Here is a 23,426-nt window from a genome sequence, read left to right on the forward strand (position 1 = left end):
AAACACAAGTCAATGCTTTTTACTACACAGTGCTAGTCAAGAGTTCGGAGATCACACAGAAATACTTACAATAATTCAGTAGTACAGTTCTGACATCACAGAAAAACACTGAGTCTAATCTGTCTAGTTTCTAGCTATTTCTAAGAGAAAACACAAGTCTAAGATAAACTCACATATAGAGCATGATAGTGCTGATGAGTTGGATGGTTAAGACAAAATGCTTAATGCTCTCTGATTCTCTCTGTTTTTAAAATCACATTCCTGGTTCACATTACATCATACTTCACACTTTCCTGGGTTTCCCAGGCTAACAAGCTACATTCTTTAGTAAGTTCACACCAGGTCAGGAAGCAAAGCCATTAAGGACATTTATGCATGCAAATTCTGGCTAATAACTCAGGCCTTAAAACAATAGCAAGAACTCCTTCACCTAGTAGGCCTTAGCCAACTTTAAAGATGAAAGACAGTCACAAAATGCTTGACTTAGCTTCCTTACAGCAGAGTGCACTGTTGTCACATTTTTGCAGTTCCATATGTAACACTATTTTTACCATTTAAGACAACAAGCCTGTGATTTACATTAATATTTACAAATGACAGAATTATCTATAAAATTCTATCTGGCTAGGCTGGCAGCCTTCATCTATCTTCACCCAATCTTCACATACACAATCAAAATGTTTGTTCTAAACAGTTACTGCAATTTTTGTAAAAATACATTTTTACAATGCCATGTTCTAGTGGATCAATAAGATGACATCTGTTAACAATAAATTTAGCAGCATTTTTACTAAAGGCCAGGTTGAAATGTATGCACATTTAGATATTAAATCTGTTCATGTTAACATAGCAGAATCATATGAAATTCCTTTTTGTGTCCTGGTTTTAGTTAATTCCCATTTATGTCAGTTTTAGTTGAGACAGTAATAAATAGCCCCTAATTGTGGATCAGCAACAAATGGTCCAGTTCCAAGAATTAATCTGCATGTTTATGGCACTTTAGATCAAAACGTTCATAATGCAGTAACAATAGTGAACAACCAATTAGATCTGTGGCAGCTTTCTAAGGCATTTGATAGCCACATGTAATAACAGACATGTATTTTTTGAAATTAGCTCAGTAAACTCAAGAGAAAGAATAAGTGTAGTTACAACATTAATAAAATATGAATACAGTCAAAAAAGACAACCATAATTTAGACATATGTTTTTAACAATGGTATTATCTTGCTGACCTCACTAAGAGAACTTTCATTACAGGAACCTAAAATATCCTGTACCACAGACCATGGCAAATGTTCTTCTCTCCTTTTATGAAGTATAAACTAGTATTAAAGTAATTGATTCACAAAAGTTGAAATGGGTTGCATTCTGTATTGAAGAGATCATGGACTTAAAAACTGGAAAAACAAACATTTCATATCCAAGACAGTGGTATTTAGATATGCATAGCTTGGCTATGCTCACCACCTACATCTGAGTTATAAATGCAGGAGAATGCTAATGGCATGGAGATGGCAAAATGCTGATTCTGCATCTCAGATCAACTGTCCTGCATTGGTATATTAAAACAACATGAACTGATGCCTTATGAAACAAACAATGTCATAGTTTTACTATGTTTTAAACAACATCCAGGAAAAAGTGAGCTCGGGTTACATGAAATAAGCAATAGTCTGCTCCGACTTAACTTAGGACTCAATGTTTCATTGTGTCTAAGTAAGCAGTTCTTACTTTGTAGTACAGAAATGTCAAGGTCTGCCATTCACTGTTTGTGTGGAGTGTAATACATTGAAGATACACCTTCATAAATCAAGAGATATGGTTAACAAAGTGCAGCTGTAGCCCCATGACTTACCCCTGACCGAGGCAGCCAAGTCTTTTACTGACATCTCTCTGCAGCAAGCCTTCCAAGAGAGCTTTCAGCTCTGAAGAAAACGAATCTGGCAACTCCACATTCTGAAATGAGAAATGAGTAGATGTGCAATTAATGAAAAATGGCTGTATCACTTTAAGGCAGCAGGTGCAATGCACTCATGAATTTGTCTTCCAAATTTCAGTCTCTGTTTTTCACAAAAAAGGAAAAAAAAACAAAACTGACACGCTTTCATACAAGTGCTATAATACAATTAACAGAACGCAAACTATTCGAAGTACTAATGCTTACCATAATTTAAATGTTAGTAAACTAAGAAATTAAAGTACCAGAGGTACTTCAATATGATCTCTAATGCTATAGCTCCAGATTCCAGTCAGTTATGAAAATACCAAACCATAAAGTCAAACCATGACTTGATCTGATATTTATTTATTTGTTTATTTATTTTGTTTTATTGTTTGACAGTTTAGTCCTACTAGACTACTGGCCTATTTTCTGGAGAGTCCTGAAGGGAACTTCCTCTACTCTTTTTGAACACTGGGTGGCACCCTAGGGATGCCAGCTAGTACTTGAAAAATTCCAAGATGGAAGAGGAAAGGAGAAAGCAGGCTAAGAGTATAGTATTGCAGAATATTGAAGTATCTCAAGCCAAGTTTGTGTTGATGAAGTATGTTGGAGTACTGGAGTTGATGGCATTCTGGGAGGGGTAACAAAGGAGGTGGTGCCAAATGAATCAGGAAAAGGAGCTGAATTAACAGAAGGTGCTCACAACAGTTTGCAGTTATGCTTGGTCAGTCAACTAGCTGGTTTTAAAAGCATGCCCCTTCAACAGTAAGTTGTGAGCAGTAAAAGAAAACAACTTTTCCATATGCAAGAATTATAAACTAAGGAAAGAAGGATGCTGTGGCTGAAGCTGAAAGAAGACAACAACTGATGCAAGGACAGCAAAACCCAGAAAAGACCAGTGGAAATAATCAAAACAAAGAACACTGACATTATAAATAGGTATGGAGTAATGGACAGTATTACTTGACCGTTGGGGTTTACAAGAATGTAAAAGCATTAATGCACTTAAAACTTTTGCAAATTTACTTGCTTGAAACATTTATGAATGAAGTGGAGAAAAAGAGCTCATTTGCACCACGGAATGAGTATATTTTTCAGAACTTTGTACTTCAGTTAAGGAAGAAAATAAATGCACAATTTAAAACATATCTGACAGAGTAAATTGAGTTAAATAATTTTCTTCTTTCAATTTATAATAAGGTGCATGAGAAAAAAATCTATCATGAAAAAAAGTTTTGACAAAGGGATGGGAGATATGGATAACATTGGATGTGCATGTGGGAAAATGCAGCATATTCCCAATGTTATAAGAGTGAACGGAAAATGGAAAATAGTGAGGTACTGAGGTCAAACTAAAGTATGTTTTCTTTATGTGGATCTGTGGAGATAAGAAACAATTGGTGCAAGACTGTAATAAAAGAAGATCTGGTCAATGTGGGGAAAGGGGACATACCACAAAAAATTGTAGCCCTAAATGTTGAAAATGCAATTAATTTGGACAGTTTTGGTTTGACTATCTCTTACTAGTGAAGAAAAGGTTAGAGGAAAAGAATATTTCAGAAGAAAGACAATAATGGAGATAATACAACCGCAGATATTGGTGGGAAAAAGTATTATGGGGAGATGACTGAAGCAGAAAATGTAAATAGCAGGGAGAAGAATGAGACAAATAAAGGTTTACAAAGAAAATATTACAGTGCAAGACAAAAAAAAACAGATAAACAGCACCACTAAGTGAAGAAGGTGAAGAGGGAGAATCTGAATCAGGAGAAGAACAAAAGGAAATGCTAATAAATCAAGTACTGCTGGGTGAAGAGAAAGAAAATACAAATAAAACTGGAAGTAATAAATATGGAAAAACAAAAGAAAAAAGGAAGAGATAACAGCATTTCAAATGATGTATATTTCAGTGGGTTTACAGGTTTCTATTTTACAGTAAAATTATAGAAAGACTACCCGGCTCCTTTCCAGGCACTCAGCAAGAATAGGTAAAAGAGCACGGTATGGATATTTCAGAAGTGGAATGATACATTTCTAACTATCATACAGATTGTATGTACTTTGGTCAAGATTCATGTTTGTCAATGTCCAAAACACAGACCACAGTTCACTGAAAATGAGAATGTTGACCTGCTACTATGCATACACCAAGAAACAACCTCGGGGCATGCAAAACTGAAAATCCCTGTTAACTTTATATATATATATATATATATATATATATATATATATATATATATCATTGTGATCTGTACTGAGAGTAGGGAACAGGTGGAGGAGACCGTGGAGAGGTGGAGATATTCTCTACAGAGAAGAGGAATGAAGGTCAGCAGGACTAAGACAGAATATATGTGTGTGAATGAGAGGGAGGATAGAGGAATGGTGAGGATGCAAGGAGTAGAGGTGGGAAAGGTGGACGAGTTTAAATACTTGGGGTCAGTAGTTCAGAGTAATGGTGTGTGTGGAAGTGAGGTGAAGAAAAGAGTACAGGCAGGATGGAGTGGGTGGAGAAGAGTGTCAGGAGTGATTTGTGACAGACGAGTACCAGTAAGAGTGAAAGGGAAGGCCTACAAGAGGGTAGTGCGACCAGCTATGTTATATGGGTTGGAGACAGTGGCATTGACAAAAAGGCAGGAGTTAGAGCTGGATGTGGCAGAGTTAAAGATGTTAAGATTTGCACTGGGTGTGACAAGGGTGGACAGGATTAGGAATAAGTATATTAGAGGGTCAGCACAGGTTGGAAGGTTTGGAGACAAAGCCGGAGAGAGAAAATTATGTTGGTTTGGACATGTCCTGTGGAGGGATGCTGAGTATATTGGGAAAAAGATGCTAAGGATGAAGCTACCAGGTAACAGGAAAAGAGGAAGGCCTAAGATAAGGTTTATGGATGTGGTGAGAGAGGACATGCAGGTGGTTGGTGTGACACAGCAAGATGCATAGGACAGGAAGAAATGGAAACAGATGATCCGCTGTGGTGACCCCTAATGGGAACAGCCGAAAGATGATTTTATATATATATATATATAGATAGGTATATAGATATATAGATGCATAATTATATATATATATATATATATATATATATATATATATATATATATATATATATATATATATATATATATATATATATATATATATATATATATATAAATATATATATATATATATATATATATATATATATATATATATATATATATATATATATATAGATAGATATAGATATATACTAACCTAAAGATTGCACAAAAAAAGAGGAAAGGAATATTCACATACCCTAACTGTGTGATCTGGCATACCTGTCAAACTTCTGTTTAGTCAACCAAAAGCAGTCAAATGAACAGATGTTGATCAAACACGCTGTCGCTCAAAACATCTGCAATCATCATACCATTTATTTCTGAGCTTATCCTTAAGAACCATTACTTACTTAAGGTTAATCAGAACTCACTGGAAATATACTCCCATATGCCCCAGAGATGTTAGAAATGTTGGTGTGAGGATGTTCCAGGATATTACTGCTTCCCCCCTTTTAAAATACTGTTTAACAAAACCTTCCAGATCTTTATTACTTTCTTCCCTCTTAGCTTCAAAACTTCCAAAGAATGCCATCTATTCCTAGAAAATTTCCTGCAGATGGATTGACACCACCATTTTTATCTAATCTCCCTCTGTATTAACTGTTAATTGTTGAGCCTCATAGTCTTCCATAAATATTTCCATCTGTGCTCTTTCTTAATTTCTACATTTCTCTTCTTTATAAAACATTTTCATAAAATTTCCAAAATATCTCTAATACCGCTAAAGGACCTCTGGTTATTTTTTTTTTTTGTTATAGGCTCCCTCGGTTTGGCAATAACTCTCACCACTTTCTATTGCCTAAGTTATTGTACTAAAAGTTTTTGTGCTCTGGAGTTATTACTACAAAACAGTTGCTTAACCGCAATCTTTCTAAAGTCATGCATGTTATCCAGAAACTCCCTTATTTTGTTTCATACTCCCATATTCTGAAATACTTTAACACTTGTCAGTCCCTCTAAATAATTCCTATTACTGCTTAACCATATCTCTTTGTCTTTTATTTCTACCCTATTTTTAAATTCCACTTTCATTTTGTCCCACTCAATAGCTATAACTTCTGGAGTACTTTCTATCTCCCCAGTAATTCATGAATAATTTCCACTATCCATTCCTTCATTTTCTCTCTTTTTAACAGGTAGGTGGAAAAGTGCCAGTGTCTCATCTTTACTTCATTACCCTACATTTTTATCTTAGTTGTTATTGGCACAGGGTCTGAAATTGTTATTGAATACAGGTTGAAGGTTTCAATTAATTGCACATGTTCCTGTGAAATACAATTTCTGTCTAGTCCAGCCCAATTATTGTACCTTGGGAAATAATTTGTAAACTCTCTCCAAGTTCCTACTACTGAATTCACATCTTACATACCAAATATTTTCATAAACTGATTCAGAAATCTACCCTCTTTTGTTATATACTCTCTTCTAGGTCCCTCAGATATATCATCACTGCTGCAAATCCAATTTCAGTCCCCACCTATAAGTAATATCTGCATATAATGAAGTTTAACCCTCCTGATAGGAACAATTTTCCCAAACTGACAGCTGCACCCACAGCAAAGCCTAACCTAAAATGAAGGTTTTCCATAATAAAATGCGTGTTACAGCCTAGTCACCTACTTACAGTAATTGCTGTCTGTTCATATTTGGTCCTCTCCCACATGTGAAAAACAGCTTGTATGTTCTCAGAAAACATTAACTTTTAGCCATAAAAAGTGGTCTGGGTTTTATTGCAACTTGTCTCCACTGAAACCTAAGAATAAAATGTGCATCTGCACTTGACTACAGACCTCTCACACTAAACATTTGTTTGCTAAAGGAACATTTTTCATTACATTATTTTTTCTCTCATTTATATGCATACAACATCAAACATGGTATTAGATGAAGTCAAGGGCTTTAATCAAGACATTTATCTATGCAAAAGTAATAAAAATCATATCAACTCTACAGATATAATCTGAGCACTCCTACACCTCATCACCCACATCATAAATCCAAGATTACAGCATATTAAATTAAAGGTGATTTTGTCCAACCTTTCTTTTCTTTTTACACTGTAATGCCTACATTTCTTAAAACTAAAAAAGAAAAAAAAGAACTTGCTTACTTTAGTATATTAATCACAGCAGTAATAGTTGAAAATGTTTTACTTTATAACACACAGTTTGTATTGTGAAATGTTTATACAGAACAAAAATTGTTTTTGTGATGATGTGAGGTATAGCCAGCTATCCCAGAAGAAGTGGAGCAGTGGATGTGCCACATATGCCAGCATAGCTAGCTGGAATTTTGTTAATAATTATATGTCATTTGTATATCAAACTGATTTGTAGAGGTGCTTGGGTAAAACATGTATTTGTAACGCTGCTTGTGTTAAAATTGCACCAATAGTAGGTCCTGCTAGACAGAAAAGAAATACACCTGTATGTCAAACTAAATTGTAACTGTTGAAATGAATATATTGTGACAGAGGATACTGGAAGAGAATAGGTTAATCTCAGTCTAGCTAACTTTGAAAAATAGTCTGAAATTAAATTATCTGGTTTAGGCCATAAAGATTGGATTTTATAGTTCTGATTGAAGCCAGACACAAAATGCCCATGAAAACCAAAACTAGGAGCCCTATTGTATTGTCCTTAGGGGTGAACCTAACTGATACCTTGGAAGGGTGGAATTTTTTGAAATTGCATTTATCTTTCAGAGGCTATACTTGTTAGCCAAGTTCTATGTGTGTGTATATGGTAACACACATGTGCTAGACTGTGGTTCAGTTTCTAGTAAAGGAGGTACTGCCAGAACCAGTCAGATGACCAGATGTATGTGATGTCATTCTGAAATCCAGCTGTTTTAATACCAGATGAGACAGAAGTCTCAGGGCACTCTGTTTTGGAAATGACAAGACCACTCACCCACTTCATCTTGCCTTCCTGTATTAAGTAAATAGGAAACAGTAATTCTTTAGATCAATCAGGAAAATATAGTGAGATTAGTTAAGTATTGTATTTCCTGTAAGTGTGTGAACCTTTCCATCTGTGGTACATTTAATATTTCCTGGAATGAAACTCTGGTGTTTATTATAAATAGATATTTAGTATTTCCATTTTCTTTTATTATTTATTATTAAATATATTTAAACTTTTCTTTGTGGCTGGTCTTTTAGAGAATATTTTAACCTTTAAGAGTACTTATATTTGGTGACACTGTGGCCATTCCTGAAAGCCTTGCTGCATTGGTCAAAACTATCATTTGTATTATTATTAATTTTACTCAGTACCCTGTTAGAAGCCTTAGTGTAACTGGCTTTGGAGTATTCTGGTAGCAATATCTACCTTATACCCTGGGCAAATCAGGCCTAGCTGGTAAAGCTGTGCCAGCCTTTTTCAAGGTGTGTGTGTGTGTGTGTGTGTGTGTGCGTGCGTGTGTGCGTGCATGTGTGTGTGTGTGTGTGTGTGTGTGTGTGTGTGTGTGTGTGTGTGTGTGTGTGTGTGTGTGTGTGTGTGTGCGTGCATGTGCATGTGTGAAAATCAAATCTCAGAGTGAATGATTTAGCTATTTGGAGTGGGGACACAGAGCATCAGTTTCACAGAGAGGGTTGTGGAGGACTTGGCTTGGAACACTCGGCTGGGGACTCAACTCTACAGCCATATTACTGGTGAGTCTTATTTGGGGTCTGGAGAGAGAGAGAGTGATAGAGAGAGAGGGAAACCCATCCCCAAGACTGAGCTGCATCTGTAAATACTGCATGTGTCTATTTTTGTTCCAAGTGAACTTCCCTCACCAGTGTCCATGGTGAGGATCGTGACTCCTTGATTACTGGCCCAGAGCAGGGACATCACAGTTTTACTTACAATTACTTTTATTTTCTTTTACCTTTCTCCTTAGTGTACTTTCAAACATTAATGACATGAAGTGGGGTATACACATTTCTGTCTCCCATAAGTTTAAAAAAGTCAGTAAAAGTCCAATCTTTCTCCTTTTGTTTTGCAAAGTCCTAGTTCACAAATGTGATTGATGCTTTATAATCTCATACTTGGTCTTCTTCCTGTTCATCTTCATTTCCCAACCCCACACTCTTGTTCAAGTCCAAGGAACTTCTAATTCTTTTAGTCAATTCCTGAGCACTTTTGTATCTCAAAAGTATTTTTCTTTGAAACACTGGAAAAGGTTTCACTGGCAAAGTGTCTCTATGAGCTTTATTATCAGAAGAATAAAAAAACAGAGTCCCCTTCTGTTTGTTGGCTCAATTTTGTTGTTGGACAAAGTTTTGCATTTTCTCCTTAGCCTGTTCTTCATGAAAAAATGATTTGATCCTCCAGGAAAAATATTATGAAGATAGCTGAACACAACAGCTTTCCACAAACACTACACTGTCTCCAATCTTTAATACTTTGCCCTTCTGCCACAGTTTTGTCAGGATTAATTATTTCTGTTGGTATGACTGCATCTTTACTAATACAGATCTTGACTGCTTTCAAATGGCCAGGTTTGGAGTATGGACACAATGCGGCTTTTCAATAAAAAATCCTGCTGTGGAATACCAGTGCAATTTATTTATTTAATTATTCATTATTATTTATTTGACATTTGTTAACTGGGTTAGTCTGTCTGAGCTTATGCCCTTTATCAGTGGAGGCCCAAAGAGAAAATCACCATAGTGAAAAAATGTATACATAAATTATACAAAAATTCGATTTAGAGGACAAGTAATACAAGACAAAACATTTGTGGTACAAAAAAAACAGACAGGTTTACAAAATAAATTATATAAGATGAAAATACACTTCTATGGATAGATTGTACAGGCAGGATGTTCAAAGTAAAGAATAATAGGTTAGAATAAAAATACAATAATGTGTATAGCTTACAAAGATTAATAGGTAGCATATTGGTTTTCAAGACAAGATGTAGTTGAAAATGGGATATCAAGTTAGTAGTGAGTAAAGAAGAAAATTTTGGCCTAAGCAAAGGTTGCAGAGATGTTGAGGACCTAGTTAATAGTGGTCCAGCAGTAGAGACTTAGAAGATGATTTGTCAAGTGTAAGCTAAAAGGGAAAAATGAAAATGAAACAGAAAGGTAGAGGAGTGGGCAGAGAAGAAAGGTATAGGATTACTGAGGCAGAAATTAAAGGGATTGGGAGGAGAGTAGTAGAGGGTTGTTTTAATGTACAGGAAGTTAGAATAGTTTGAGCGTTTAAGGAGAATGTAGGTGGAGGAGAGGAAAGAAAAGGTAGAGGAAAAGAGAAGGGGAGAAAAGGAGGGAATGGTAGGAAGCAGGGAGGAAAAAATTTTAGGTGGGATGATTACAAAGATAAATCTTAGAGCTGTGTAGATAAATCTGAAAGCTGTCTTATATTCTTGTGCATGGGTGATGTTTCTAAGCGCCAAGGGAAGCTTATTCCAAGAGAGAGCAGGAAGATAGGAATATAGGTTTTTACCTATTTTTTTTTTTTTTTTTTTTTTGGTTTATGAATCTGTAAGAAATGTTGGTCTGAGTTTCTAAGGAGGCATGGAGGGGAATAAAGGGAGACAAGAGAAAATATGCTAGGGCAGAAGGAGGGTTTATTTAGAATGGTGTGGATTATGAGAAGTTAAGAAAATAAATAGAAGTTAATAAAAAGTTAAGAAAAGAAAATAGGTATTGGTTAGGAAATTCTAACCAGATGAGATTCTGGAGTGCAAGACAGTGATGAGATTTTGGAGACAAGTTTGTAGCAAATCTGGCTATGTTGTTATCTGTCGTATCAAGTTTAGATAGAAGAGTGGACTGTAAGTTAGTAAGACCTTGAGAGAAATACAAGAGGTTAGGAAGGAGATAAGCCTGAGCAAGTGAGATTCTGGATTTATGGGTAAGGAACGTTTGTTTTCTATACAGCATGCTGAGCTTTTGGTGGGTTTTCTTTACACAGTCCTGTACATGGAGACTGCATTTAAGCTGATCATCAATGATTGTGCCAAGCAGCTTTGTGCGATGATCAGTAGAGATGATTGTATTGTTTAAGGAAGAGATGGTGAAAGAGGATTTAAGATGACTGAGAGATTTGGGTAGGAATAGGGGACGTTTTACCTTGTTAGGGTTAAGGATAAGATTATGATTACTTAGCTAGGTTTCAGTGAGGTTAAAGGAGGTTTGAGTAAAGGAAAGCAGATTGGAGAGATTGTCCGGAAAAGTGATTATAGTGGAGTGGTCTTCATACTGTGTAAGGGAAGAAGTGTGAAGATGGTTAGTATATGTATTAAAAAGAAGGGGGCCATGAATAGAGCTTTGTGGGACACTGATCTTTGTGGGGAGAAATGGAGATAGGGCAGAGAGCCATTTGACTGATTGCTGTCTGTTAGTGAGGTAGCTGATAAACCAGGAAATAGTTGTAGGAGAGAGGCCGAGTTGTGTTAGTTTAGAAAGGAGAATGGAATGGGAGACAGTGTCAAAGGCTTTGGAAAGGTGTAGGAAGAGGCAGGACACTGGCTTATTACTGTCTCTTGCTAGCGAGATGGAGTTTGTAAAGGAGATAAAAGCAGTAGTGGTACTCTGGTGTCATGCTGGGTAAGGGAGATGAGGTTTTCTTACATTAGATAAGATAGAAATTGTTTATGGACACAGTGCTCTGGATTATGAGAAGTTAAGAAAATAGGTATTGGTTAGGAAATTCTAACCAGATGAGATTCTGGAGTGCAAGACAGTGATGAGATTTTGGAGACAAGTTTGTAGCAAATCTGGCTATGTTGTTATCTGTCGTATCAAGTTTAGATAGAAGAGTGGACTGTAAGTTAGTAAGACCTTGAGAGAAATACAAGAGGTTAGGAAGGAGATAAGCCTGAGCAAGTGAGATTCTGGATTTATGGGTAAGGAACGTTTGTTTTCTATACAGCATGCTGAGCTTTTGGTGGGTTTTCTTTACACAGTCCTGTACATGGAGACTGCATTTAAGCTGATCATCAATGATTGTGCCAAGCAGCTTTGTGCGATGATCAGTAGAGATGATTGTATTGTTTAAGGAAGAGATGGTGAAAGAGGATTTAAGATGACTGAGAGATTTGGGTAGGAATAGGGACGTTTTACCTTGTTAGGGTTAAGGATAAGATTATGATTACTTAGCTAGGTTTCAGTGAGGTTAAAGGAGGTTTGAGTAAAGGAAAGCAGATTGGAGAGATTGTCCGGAAAAGTGATTATAGTGGAGTGGTCTTCATACTGTGTAAGGGAAGAAGTGTGAAGATGGTTAGTATATGTATTAAAAAGAAGGGGGCCATGAATAGAGCTTTGTGGGACACTGATCTTTGTGGGGAGAAATGGAGATAGGGCAGAGAGCCATTTGACTGATTGCTGTCTGTTAGTGAGGTAGCTGATAAACCAGGAAATAGTTGTAGGAGAGAGGCCGAGTTGTGTTAGTTTAGAAAGGAGAATGGAATGGGAGACAGTGTCAAAGGCTTTGGAAAGGTGTAGGAAGAGGCAGGACACTGGCTTATTACTGTCTCTTGCTAGCGAGATGGAGTTTGTAAAGGAGATAAAAGCAGTAGTGGTACTCTGGTGTCATGCTGGGTAAGGGAGATGAGGTTTTCTTACATTAGATAAGATAGAAATTGTTTATGGACACAGTGCTCTAGAATTTTGGAGAGAGGAGACAGTATGGCAATTGGGTAGTAATAAGAGAGTTCTACAGAGTTCCCACCTTTGTAGATAAGTATGACGTAGCATTTCTTCCAAAGAGTTGAGATGGTAGATTCACAGATAGAGCAGTTAATGTGGATGGATACTGGGTATGCGATGGAATTGGCAGCTACCTTTAAGAATAGTGGAGGTAAGTTGTCAGCTGAAGGGGAGCATTGTTAAATTTGTTAAGAAGCTTCTTTATGTAGCTAGTGGGTATTGAACTTAAAAAGAATGGTGAGTTAAGTTGTGAGTGTGTACTGGGAGGTGACAGATAAGTAGGTTTGGAGAAAGGCATAAGTTTGCATAAGGTATTGATAACATAAGTATTAAAGATAGAAGCCATTTCTAGGGGAGAGTTATTGATGCAAGAATTTGGTGTAGAGGGGTTTCATGGGTGGAGAATTTGGTTGACTGAGTGCCAGATTTTTTTGGGATTACTAGTATGGGCAGTTACAAGTGTGTGGTAGAAGTTTATTTTATCAGTGTTTATGTGTTTTTAGTCAGATTACGTAGTTCTCTGTATTTTTGGTAGTGTATGAGAGATTTAGTTTTTAGCCAGAGTTTCCAAGCAGAATGTCTATTGTGGATGAGAGATGGGGTTATCTTGGTGAACCAGGTGGAGTAGTGTGATTTGACTCTGATAATTCTAGAAGGGGCAAGGGAGTTAAGAGTGTTTAAAAAGATGGAGTTGAATTGGATCACAGCTTCGTCAAGAAAGATGTCAAAGAGGAAGGACCAATTGATAGTGAAGATATAGTTATTGAAAGTGTCATGGTTGAAGTCAGTTATCTTATGGCTTATTTGTTCATTCTTAAAATGAATACAGTCTGTTCTTTCCAGTTTTTCTGGTACAGCAGAAAATCTAAGGTTTGCCCTGCATGCTCTGTCATTTAACTCTACCAGTTTTGGAAACAGTTCTCCTTGAGCAGTCTTGTACTCAGTGAGACTTTTCTTCATTTTGACTTCTGATTTTTGCAGTTTTATCAGTTCATCTGAATAGCTATTTAAAGCCTCTTCTATTGTTTTCCAGCCTTTTGTTGTTTGAATTGATACACTCCTTTGTTGTTCTGTTTATTTTAATTAGCTCTGAGCACATCTGATTTATTTTAACTCTACATTATAGGAAGCCATGTCTTGCACCAAATATGTTGCCTGAACTGCTTTTTGCTGAACAGCCACAGGATTCTTCCTAGTCAATGTTTTCTCTTCACCTTTTTTTGTTGATTTTCTTTCAGGCTCTCTTAAGTTTCTTCTTTGCTGGCATACAAGCAGTGTACCTATTAGACAATAACAGAATTTACTAAATCTGGCAGAGTTACTGGCCCCTACCTCTCATTTTCTTTTTTTCCACTGGGAGAGCTGAAATTAAGCTGTTGATCAGTGTGCAACCATTTTGGAAGATCATGATTTTTTTCTTTGAGTAGCAAGGTAACATTATGCAAAAGGAGATCCCTATCAGGTGATTAAATTTCAGAAACTCAAGTGGAAATTCCGAAGACACCGGATAACTGAGTTTCTGAACTCTCAAACACACAAAAAAAATCTGGGTCTATATCACGTTGTCGAACTCTTAAATGTTCGAACATCATATGGTCGACACCATCTGATCAAACTTTTAAAAGTTCGAACATTTCAAAGGAGATCTCCATATAGTGTGGAATGGGAAGATTTACATTTTCTGCACTGTAGTGCAATCTCGGAATTGGTATATTTAAAGAGTGGGGGTGTGTGGTGGGGGCACAGCTTAAACCGTTCAGGTAGGTTTTTTCTTTGGTTTATTTTTTTTTATTACATTTTTCAAACTTTTGAATGTTCGATCATATGACGTTCGAAATTTTAAAAGTTTGATTATGTAATATAGACGCAAAAAATCTACTTTTTTATGTTTTTTGCAGGGGGAAAGCCTCCCTGGATCCCCCCACACCCCTTGCAAATTATATATACCAAATCCACGATCGCACTACAGTGAGGAAAAGGGTAAACTTCTTGATCCTCACTGTACTGTGATCTCCATTCAAAACCTTCATGTTTTCAAACACTTTGTCATCCAGTCTCTTTGGGATTTCTGTTTGAGTTTCTGAAATGCAATCAACTGATAGGGATCCACAAGAGGACATCAGTCCACTTATGGAAAAATTACACAAACTCATTGGAGATTGCTTGCATGAAAAGCATGTTTATGATCAAATCAGGCAAAGCAATAGAAAATCTTTCACAGTCACATCCCTAAACAGTTTAAATTATTTTTTTATTACCACGATCTAACCATGTATGGTGTAATTATTTTAATTACTGTCATCTGGTAAAGACTGCAATGTTTAGTTGCTGCATCTTTGTTGTCACCTATGTCAGATTTTAACTGCCTCGGAATAAATCTGCAACTAACTCTACAAGTCAGTTAAACAAGACATCAGGTCAGTGAAAACTGTTCTGTGTTAACAGCATGCAGACATGTATGAAGTGAGTCCTACATAGCATAACTGTGGTAAGATTGATACACAATTGCACCATAAGAAAACTTGGAAGAATAATTATTTGGTAAGCTCAAGTATGCACCCCCAGCATACTTACTCTAGTACAGTTGAAGCACAGCTGCTCACAGATCCAGTTTAAGTACTAGGGAAGATGGTTTTCTTGAAGAAGTATTAAGAATGGGGACATTTTTTCAACATGCAGGCTATGATACACAGATTGCTAAGGGACAACAGAAAGTCAGGGCCGTATGTGGGCAACAAGGGAGACCCAATTTGTATTAGAAGGACACCCACCCCAACAGAGTTCTGAACAGATGAAAAAGAGGCCACAAGTGGAGAAAGTTAGTCGTGTTGTTCTGCCTTATATGAGTGACATTAAGTATGTATGAGACATCATTGAAGCTAACTGGAAGATCCTTACATCGGATGAGACGATTAAAGAGATTGTTGGAAACAGACCACATTTTGCCTTTAAGAACAGTCGCAATCTTAAGCAAATCTTCAGTTTTAAACATAAAGAAACTGTAAAGATACAGTCCAGCAGGAAAGAAACCTATCCATGTCATTGTTGTTCTAACTGCAAGTATATATATATAAAGAACAAGATTTCAAACAGCCAGTTAGTAATTGTACGTTTATACCGAAGCTGTATGCTGATTGTACTACTAAAAATTTGGTGCACTTGGCTACATAAGACTGTGAGACAGTTTAATGAAAGGATATCTAAGCATATCAGTGATATCCTTTTGTAAGATTTTTAAAAATCCCCTGGTGAAACGTGCATGAATCAAATGGACACAAGTTCTTTTTGTAGAATATTACAAGTGGTATCTGAACAGTAGAGAGGTGGTCATAATAATAATCACTTGCAACTTACAGAAATGAAATGAATAGGAAGGTTCCAAGCACACACACACATATCCTGGTTTAAACTCATAATTCCCACTGAAACCCGCCCTTAAGGGGTGGAAGCTGAAGCACTAATGCTGATTGGTTGAAAGTTTTTTTTTAATTTTGACATCACTGATTAGTTTAACAGATCAGATGAAGGGTAATCTTGTACTTGAAAGCGTTTATCTGCCAGTTTTATAAGTTTTTGTAAGTTTTTAAGTCTTACTATTTTATTAAAGTTCCTATTTGAGTTACATCAGTGTTTTATATGGATTGCCTTGTTGTAATATCATTGATTTTGGTGTTCTCATATATATATATATATATATATATATATATATATATATATATATATATATATATACACACACACACACACACACACACACACACACACACACACACACACACACACACATAGATAAATATATAGCCATCCCTTCACCCCTGTATATTTCAATAATTCAGTAAATATAAGGCACAGTAAGTATAAATCAAAATGCATGAATAAGTCAGACAAACAGCAACATATTCTAAAGAAAATAGGTAAAAAAAACTTTCTTACACTGTGAAGGACAACAATGAGGAAAAGAAAAGGCAAACACTACTAAAAACTCCTGTTGTCCACTACGGCAGTAAAACTTGATAATAAAATCAAAACTTTAATAAAAAAAAAGAATATAACATAAAACAAGCAGTCCTCAGTCTTCCAATAAGCGCTTTCAGCAAATATGCCTTCCTCAGATCGTAAAAAAGGACTGTTCAGCTTTTGTATTTATAAGGCATCACAGCCATTCATCTGTGACATGCCCTTGTTGCAAACCAAAAGGAGGCCAGCTAGCAAAGAGGTATAATTTCCTTCATTATAATTAAAGGTGCAGTATTTCTTTTTACTGTTAGATTGTATATGAGGAAACTAGTAGCTATGTATGTGAATACATTATATGAATGAAGCGACATTCAAGTAAGCTTACTGATCGTATTCCTTGTATTCCTAAGCGCAGGTTTTAATGGCACAATGGTATTCAAGCCTGGTAATCTGTTCGCTCTTAAATTAATTATCCAGCATGTTTCCCTTAACTCTGTGCGATTATGAACATTGTCTCCTCTTGTGGTCTGACAGACTGCCTCTATGGCCTTAAATACAAAGCGATGAGAAGGATACTGTACTATATGGGCTGCTAAGGCATTATTGAGATCTTTCTGTTTGATGTCCTTTAAATGTCTAAGGATACGTTCCTTAAGACGTTGATCTGTTTTGCCAACATAGAAAGCACTACATTGGCAGCAAGTCGCTAAGTATATAATGTGGGAACTAGTACAATCAGCATAAACATTAAAATTGTACTGTTGCCTGGAGTATGGATGTACAAAAGTATTGGAGCTGTCAAAGGAGTTGCAAGCTTTGCATCTCAGGCATTTGAAACTGCCCTTTCTTTTAAAATTGGGCCTATTTCTTTCAAAACCATCTTTGTTGCAAATGAGACGTTTCAAATTCTTCTTATTCTTATATAGGAATCTAGGCTGTTCCCCTACAATGTCTTTTATTTTGTCATCAGTTGTCAATACTGGCCAAAACTTCCTAATAACTTCACATACTTGCTTATTGTCAGCAGTGTATGTTAAAAAACATTTAAGTTGCTGTGATTGAGTTTTAAAATCTAGACTCTCATGATGACTCGATGTAGGTTCAGAGAAGTAGGGACGTCCCTTTCCTCTCCTTAATTCCTGTAGGTCATGCTTCAGTCTTAAATTCTTTCATTTATAAGATCTTTTACTTAAATACGTCTCAATATTTCTCTGTTCTGCTACAAAGTCTTTATTCTCAGTACATAATCTTGAAGTTCTTAAGATCTGATTCTCAAAGATGTTATCAAAGATATGTCCCGGGTGCATACTCCCCCTATGCAGATAATGATTTCTCCAGGTTTCTTTTTTATAAATTCCTGTACTGATACCTCTATCAGGGTGTAGATGGATCTTTACATCCAGAAATTCTATGGTCTCCGAAGAGTGTTTGACCACAAACTCTAGAAAACCTGTGCTCTCGTTGATGAAGTTAACAAAAAAGTCCAATTATGTAGAGCTGCCTCCTTTTGGTTTACAACAAGGGCATGTCACAGATGAATGAGCTGAACAGTCCTTTTTTACGATCTGAGGAAGGCATATTTGCCGAAAGCACTTATCAGAAGACTGAGGACTGCTTGTTTTATGTTATATTCTTTTTTATTAAAGTTTTGATTTTATTATCAAGTTTTACTGCCAAGGTGGACAACAGGAGTTTTTAGTGGTATTCTAAAGAAAATGGGAAATTATGTGACGTAAGGTTAAAAGAGTGAAGAAAGAAGCACACTGCAGGTAATCCTGCCATGTTGCCCCTAAAGGATGAGCAGCTATTGCTCCTCACCTCTGATGCATGTCAGCAAGTCAGGTGTCCATGTCTATGCTGCTCAAATTAGACTTTAGGACCATGACTTTGGGAGAATGGCTTAATGGCTAAGGTGTTTGCTTTACAAACACAAGGTGCAGGGTTTGAGTCTCACAAGGGATAATTAGCTAGGCTTAAAATGGTTCGCAAGGGCAGTTAGCTTAGTACTAAACTATGAACCTATGAAAAATGGCCATTCTTCCACCTGGCTATCTTTGGCTGCTCACCTCAAATGCAAAAAAGCCATGTCTACATTCATGGAAGCAAAAAAACAAAAGTTCTTTAAATTGTAGCAAGTTACTTGCTACAAATGTAACAAGTGCCTTACTATAGTTTAAATAATACAACTGAGCGCTGTAGTGCTTTAGCTCCAATCACTAATGTACTATCAGCATTCATTTCCATTTCCCAGTTGTACTACCTGACACCCTGCACCTGGGACAGCTGCTCCCTATCACCCCACCCTAGCTGTGCTTCTGAAAGTGGGTGAAGACTGAACTCTGAAAATAATTAGAAATGAAGAAACCACAATTCAATTTAACTAATAAGAAACACCGAAACTGAAGCGCATCAGAAACATATTATCTTGAAAATCTGTCACACAGGTAATTAGATTGAAAAGCAGGGAAATGTCAGATGTAATTAATATGACTAGTAATTATCCTTACCATAGTGAGTGTCATACGATCAATCTCATGCTTGTCTTTGGTTTTGTGTTGCCTGAAAGGGCTGTGACTGCAAACAAGAAAAGAAGTAGATTTATTAATGATCTGAAAAACAAACTGTCATGAAGCACTGACATATGGAAACATAAACTCTATTAAATAATATCCATTTGACTCATTAAGATTACCCATCACCATCTTTATCTATTAAAATATTCCTCTTTAACACTATAAAATGTCTTTTTTGTTGTTATGAATACACATTTATAGTAATGCAATATCAATGATGCATGCACTAAATATAATGAACTCTTATTCAAAAAAATACAGTTTTTTTCCCTCTGGACTGGAATACTTTCATCTACCCAAGTGAACATCTCTGTCAGCATTTGTATTCAAAACATTTCTTAGCTCCATATGACTTGAAGAATTCCTAGCTACATATGACTTGAAGACTTCCAAGAGCTTTTCCAAAAGGCCTATTAGATTTCCATTTGTTCTCGTATTGTGCCACTTCCATTCAGATGGGCATACAGGAGCCACATGAGTGCCTCTCATTGTGCATCATGCAGAAGAAGATGATGTGGTATGATACTGTACGATAAAGGCATCGTAGTTAGTGTGCAACAGCCTGCCATAATGGATTGGAGGCTCAACTTCTTGCCGGATGAGCTGAGATCATGTAGCAGCTCATGTGGTAGAGACATAAGTGAGGGTAAGGTGCAGAGGAGGACATTTTTCTGACTCATCCCTTTTGTAAGGAAGGGGGTGGGATTTCTTTCTCTGATTTGGTACACCCCTAACAGTGAGAATACATCATGATCACAAGACAGATTTCTGATAAAAAAAAAATTATCATTAGACAATAAGCTGGAGCAGACTGTTGTTACATGTGGTGATGCACATGACATCAGCTCTGCCTAGTGAGGCACCCCAGAAAAATTACTTGAGTGTAAGATAGCATTAATAATGCCGACAGAAAATCTCTTCCCAAGTTTCCTCACCTCCTTCCTAACTCACCTATGGATAAGGCAGCCCTGACATGACAGTAGTCTCTGTGGGACATACCTCACTAGACATATCAAGCAGAGATACCCCCGCGGTTTCTAACTAAGAAGAGCACTGGCTTAAAAAACCTGTGTTGTGAGGAAAGATGGGAAGCATTGTCCCTGTTTTCTGTACCATATAGACTTCTGAGAGAGGATTTGTGCTTTGCCTTCCAAACCATTAGGGATAGTGCTAGACCTTTTGTATCTCCATAAAGCAAGTACAAGAATCAGAGATGTAAGTCTTTACCAACAGGTAAATTAGATTAGGTGGCTAGATTGACTCATTAGATAGTGCATTTCCTACCTCTGGAACAGACTTCCACTGCAAATTAAATGATTCAGTAGTTCAAAGATTCAATCACAGTACCTAAGCAGGCTATTTAAGGGTTTGCTTTAGTTTAAACTTTGTTCCATATAGCAAGTTCTTAAACCATATGTTTAATGAAGACTTAATCATCAGTAAATTATTTGCACATTGTATTTGGGTCTATATTAGATGAACGAAAGTTCATCTTAGCGAATGCTCACATGAGCAAAAATTGTGGAACTCGAAACCACAATTGTGAGATTGTGGTACAGTGAAGATGGGAATATTTGCCCTTTCCTCACTGTAGTGTGATCTCAGAGTTGGAATATATATTTAGCGGGGGGTGTGGGGGGTGCAGCCTCCCACAATTGCAGTTTTGAGTTCCTGGATTTTCACTCATGTGAACGTTCGCTAAGATGAACTTTCGTTCATCTAATATAGATCATTGTATTTCTGTAGGTAGACTATTCCATAATCTACCAGCCCTGAAATGAAAAAATAAAGACATCAGTTTCGAATTGACACTAGATAAGATAACTAATAAATTATTATTCCTAATATTTAAACCATGATTTGCAAAATTGACTCCCAGCATTGCATAAAACCCTTCATCCTTATATGATTACACACCAAAATTTAATTGGCTCTTAACAGCCTATAAGCTATTGAGTAAAGTGATACGTTTTCAAGTCTCTATACATATGATAAGGATTCACATCTAACTGTATGTCTGGTAGATATTCTTTGAACACACTCAGGCTTAGCCAGCTATGAGATCCCAGCACTAAAAAGCCACTGCAACATTCAGTCATGGAGCAAATGCTGGCAGAAAATAACAACCATAACATCACTTTCCATAGAAGTAAAGGTCCTAAAATATCTTTGTTAGTTCACAGTATTCCCTAATAAAATAATTCACATCATAATCAAAAGCAAGAGATGAATCAACAATTACACCTAAATCCTTTATTTGTTTAACCGAAAAACAAGGGTCATGGATAACAATTACTGGTAACACCAACGTGCACAGTTGAACATTTACTGTTGGTAACATTTATGCCTTTTTGCTGTATGCATGTGGTTATCTTGTCCAGATAGTTTTGCAAAAACTGATGATCTACTGAATCAGTTATTATGCTTCCAACTTTTAAATCCTCCACAACTTTATTCAAATAAATTTGCTTAGATGTTGGGCAATCACTCATAAGCAATCCAAACAACAGAGGATCAAAAAACAACCCCTTATTTAATGGACACTTTTGAAAGTTTATTTTCTTAATGTTAGCTCTGCTTTTCTGACCTACCCATCTCTTTACAAACACATTCATATATATATTCTACTCAGTATAACAGAATTTGAAACTGAATCAAAGGCCTTATCCAGATCCAGATAAACTTCATCTGTCCAATACGCTTTCTGTATGTTCATAGACATTCATCAAATTAGACAGACTTGATCTTCCTGATATAAAACCATGTTGGCATAGATCACTAGAGAATCTAAACATATGCTTAAATGGTAAGAGTATTTCCCTCTCAGAACACTTCCCCAGGATACATATCAGACTAATTTCTCTGTAATCATCAAGAGTATAACCAGTGTGTGTTAAACTGTGTGTTATATTATCTTCTTTAAATGGGAAATCGATGGGTATTCACAAATTCAGCCCCAGCTTGACTGACCAAGCTCTTCTCAGCAGAAGGGGCTCAGTTTGAGGGTTGCTACTAGCAAGGAGTAAATAATTGCATAACTCAGTTGCCCTGAAATTCTAACAATCCTATGATCTATGACACTAAAACTAGGAGCAGAAAGTAACAGATGTCATCTGGGAGGAATATAAGGGCAGGATAACCCTGCAAGAACTGTCAGGTACAGCTGTTCTGTGACTATTTTGAACTTCTTGGAATAGTTTGCATAATTAGATTATTTCTTGTAGTCTTTTTGGTTTACTGCAGTCTGTTTTACTTTAAAATTCTTTGGGCCATTTAGCAAACATTGCCTATTTCCATTTCAAAAGGATCGTTTTCAAGCTGAGGGAGTCGGAGTTCCTTGAAGAGGAGGAGAAAGCCTCAAGGAATATGAGAAGAGGATATTGGCTTGCGAAAATTATGGGTGATGACAATAGAAGAGATGAGTGTTCACCACTGTTAAAATGACCAGTAGAAAAATTGAATGTTAGGAGCATCACTGGAATAAAGCAAGAAAAGATGTAACACATGCCAGCAGATAAAGTATATAGAAGCCTGGAGTGCGCTTTTATCTCTTCCAATGATGCTACACAAAGGTCTTCTTTTCTGAATTGTACATGGTTGCTTGATAGTATCCATAGGATTGAGATGTCACAGTATAAAAGGCAGTTAATAAAGTTGTTGGATTTTGACTGATGACAGAAGTGGGAAGAATTACTTGCACTTTCTCAAGGAGAATTAAAAAAAAAACAAAAATGAAGGAACAAACTCTGGACACATGCTAGAAAGTAAGGTTAATAATCAAAGATCATATCACTCATTGTTTATAATTTGTTGCTTGCAAAGCTCTGAATTAGATGTACGAGTGGGGGGGGAATGTGAATTCTGTACACAGACTTGCAGTTGACAGTTGGAGTTTTGGGTATCTGAGATCATGCCTGATGTCGGTGTTTAACATCACTTAAAACTATACAACAGTAAGTCATAGACTAAAGTATGTCTAAAATTTAGGTCATCTGTCTTTTATGGAGATGCAATAAAAGACAATGGGAAAAGAGCTCAAATCTCTGTACATGCAAATAAGTGTTCTGTTCTACTTATAACTGCATGAAAGTTTGAATTACTTTACTCTAACAAACTGAAATTAAAATTGTACTGCTTTTTTGTTAGTAAAAGATGTATAAATGAAGCACAAAATGTTAATATGATAGCATGACTTTGAGAGGGTTTATTTATTGACCTGTTAG

The 23,426-nt window shown here is 36.4% G+C and overlaps 1 protein-coding gene across 1 annotated transcript in view; it reads right to left on the reverse strand.

Moving 5' to 3' along the window:
• GRK3 (G protein-coupled receptor kinase 3) overlaps nucleotides 1-23,426 on the reverse strand; it is a 2,112,642-nt gene that overhangs the window by 340,099 nt on the left and 1,749,117 nt on the right. Inside the window, exons 14-15 of the mRNA XM_044068485.1 lie at nucleotides 19,138-19,204; nucleotides 1,859-1,959 (exon numbers count right to left, since the gene is read on the reverse strand). Coding sequence (XP_043924420.1) covers nucleotides 1,859-1,959; nucleotides 19,138-19,204 — 168 coding nt within the window. The remainder of the gene's footprint in view (nucleotides 1-1,858; nucleotides 1,960-19,137; nucleotides 19,205-23,426) is intronic.

Source organism: Protopterus annectens, chromosome 4.part0, assembly GCF_019279795.1.
Source record: "Protopterus annectens isolate FY-2018-M chromosome 4.part0, PAN1.0, whole genome shotgun sequence".
NCBI lineage: Eukaryota > Metazoa > Chordata > Ceratodontiformes > Protopteridae > Protopterus > Protopterus annectens.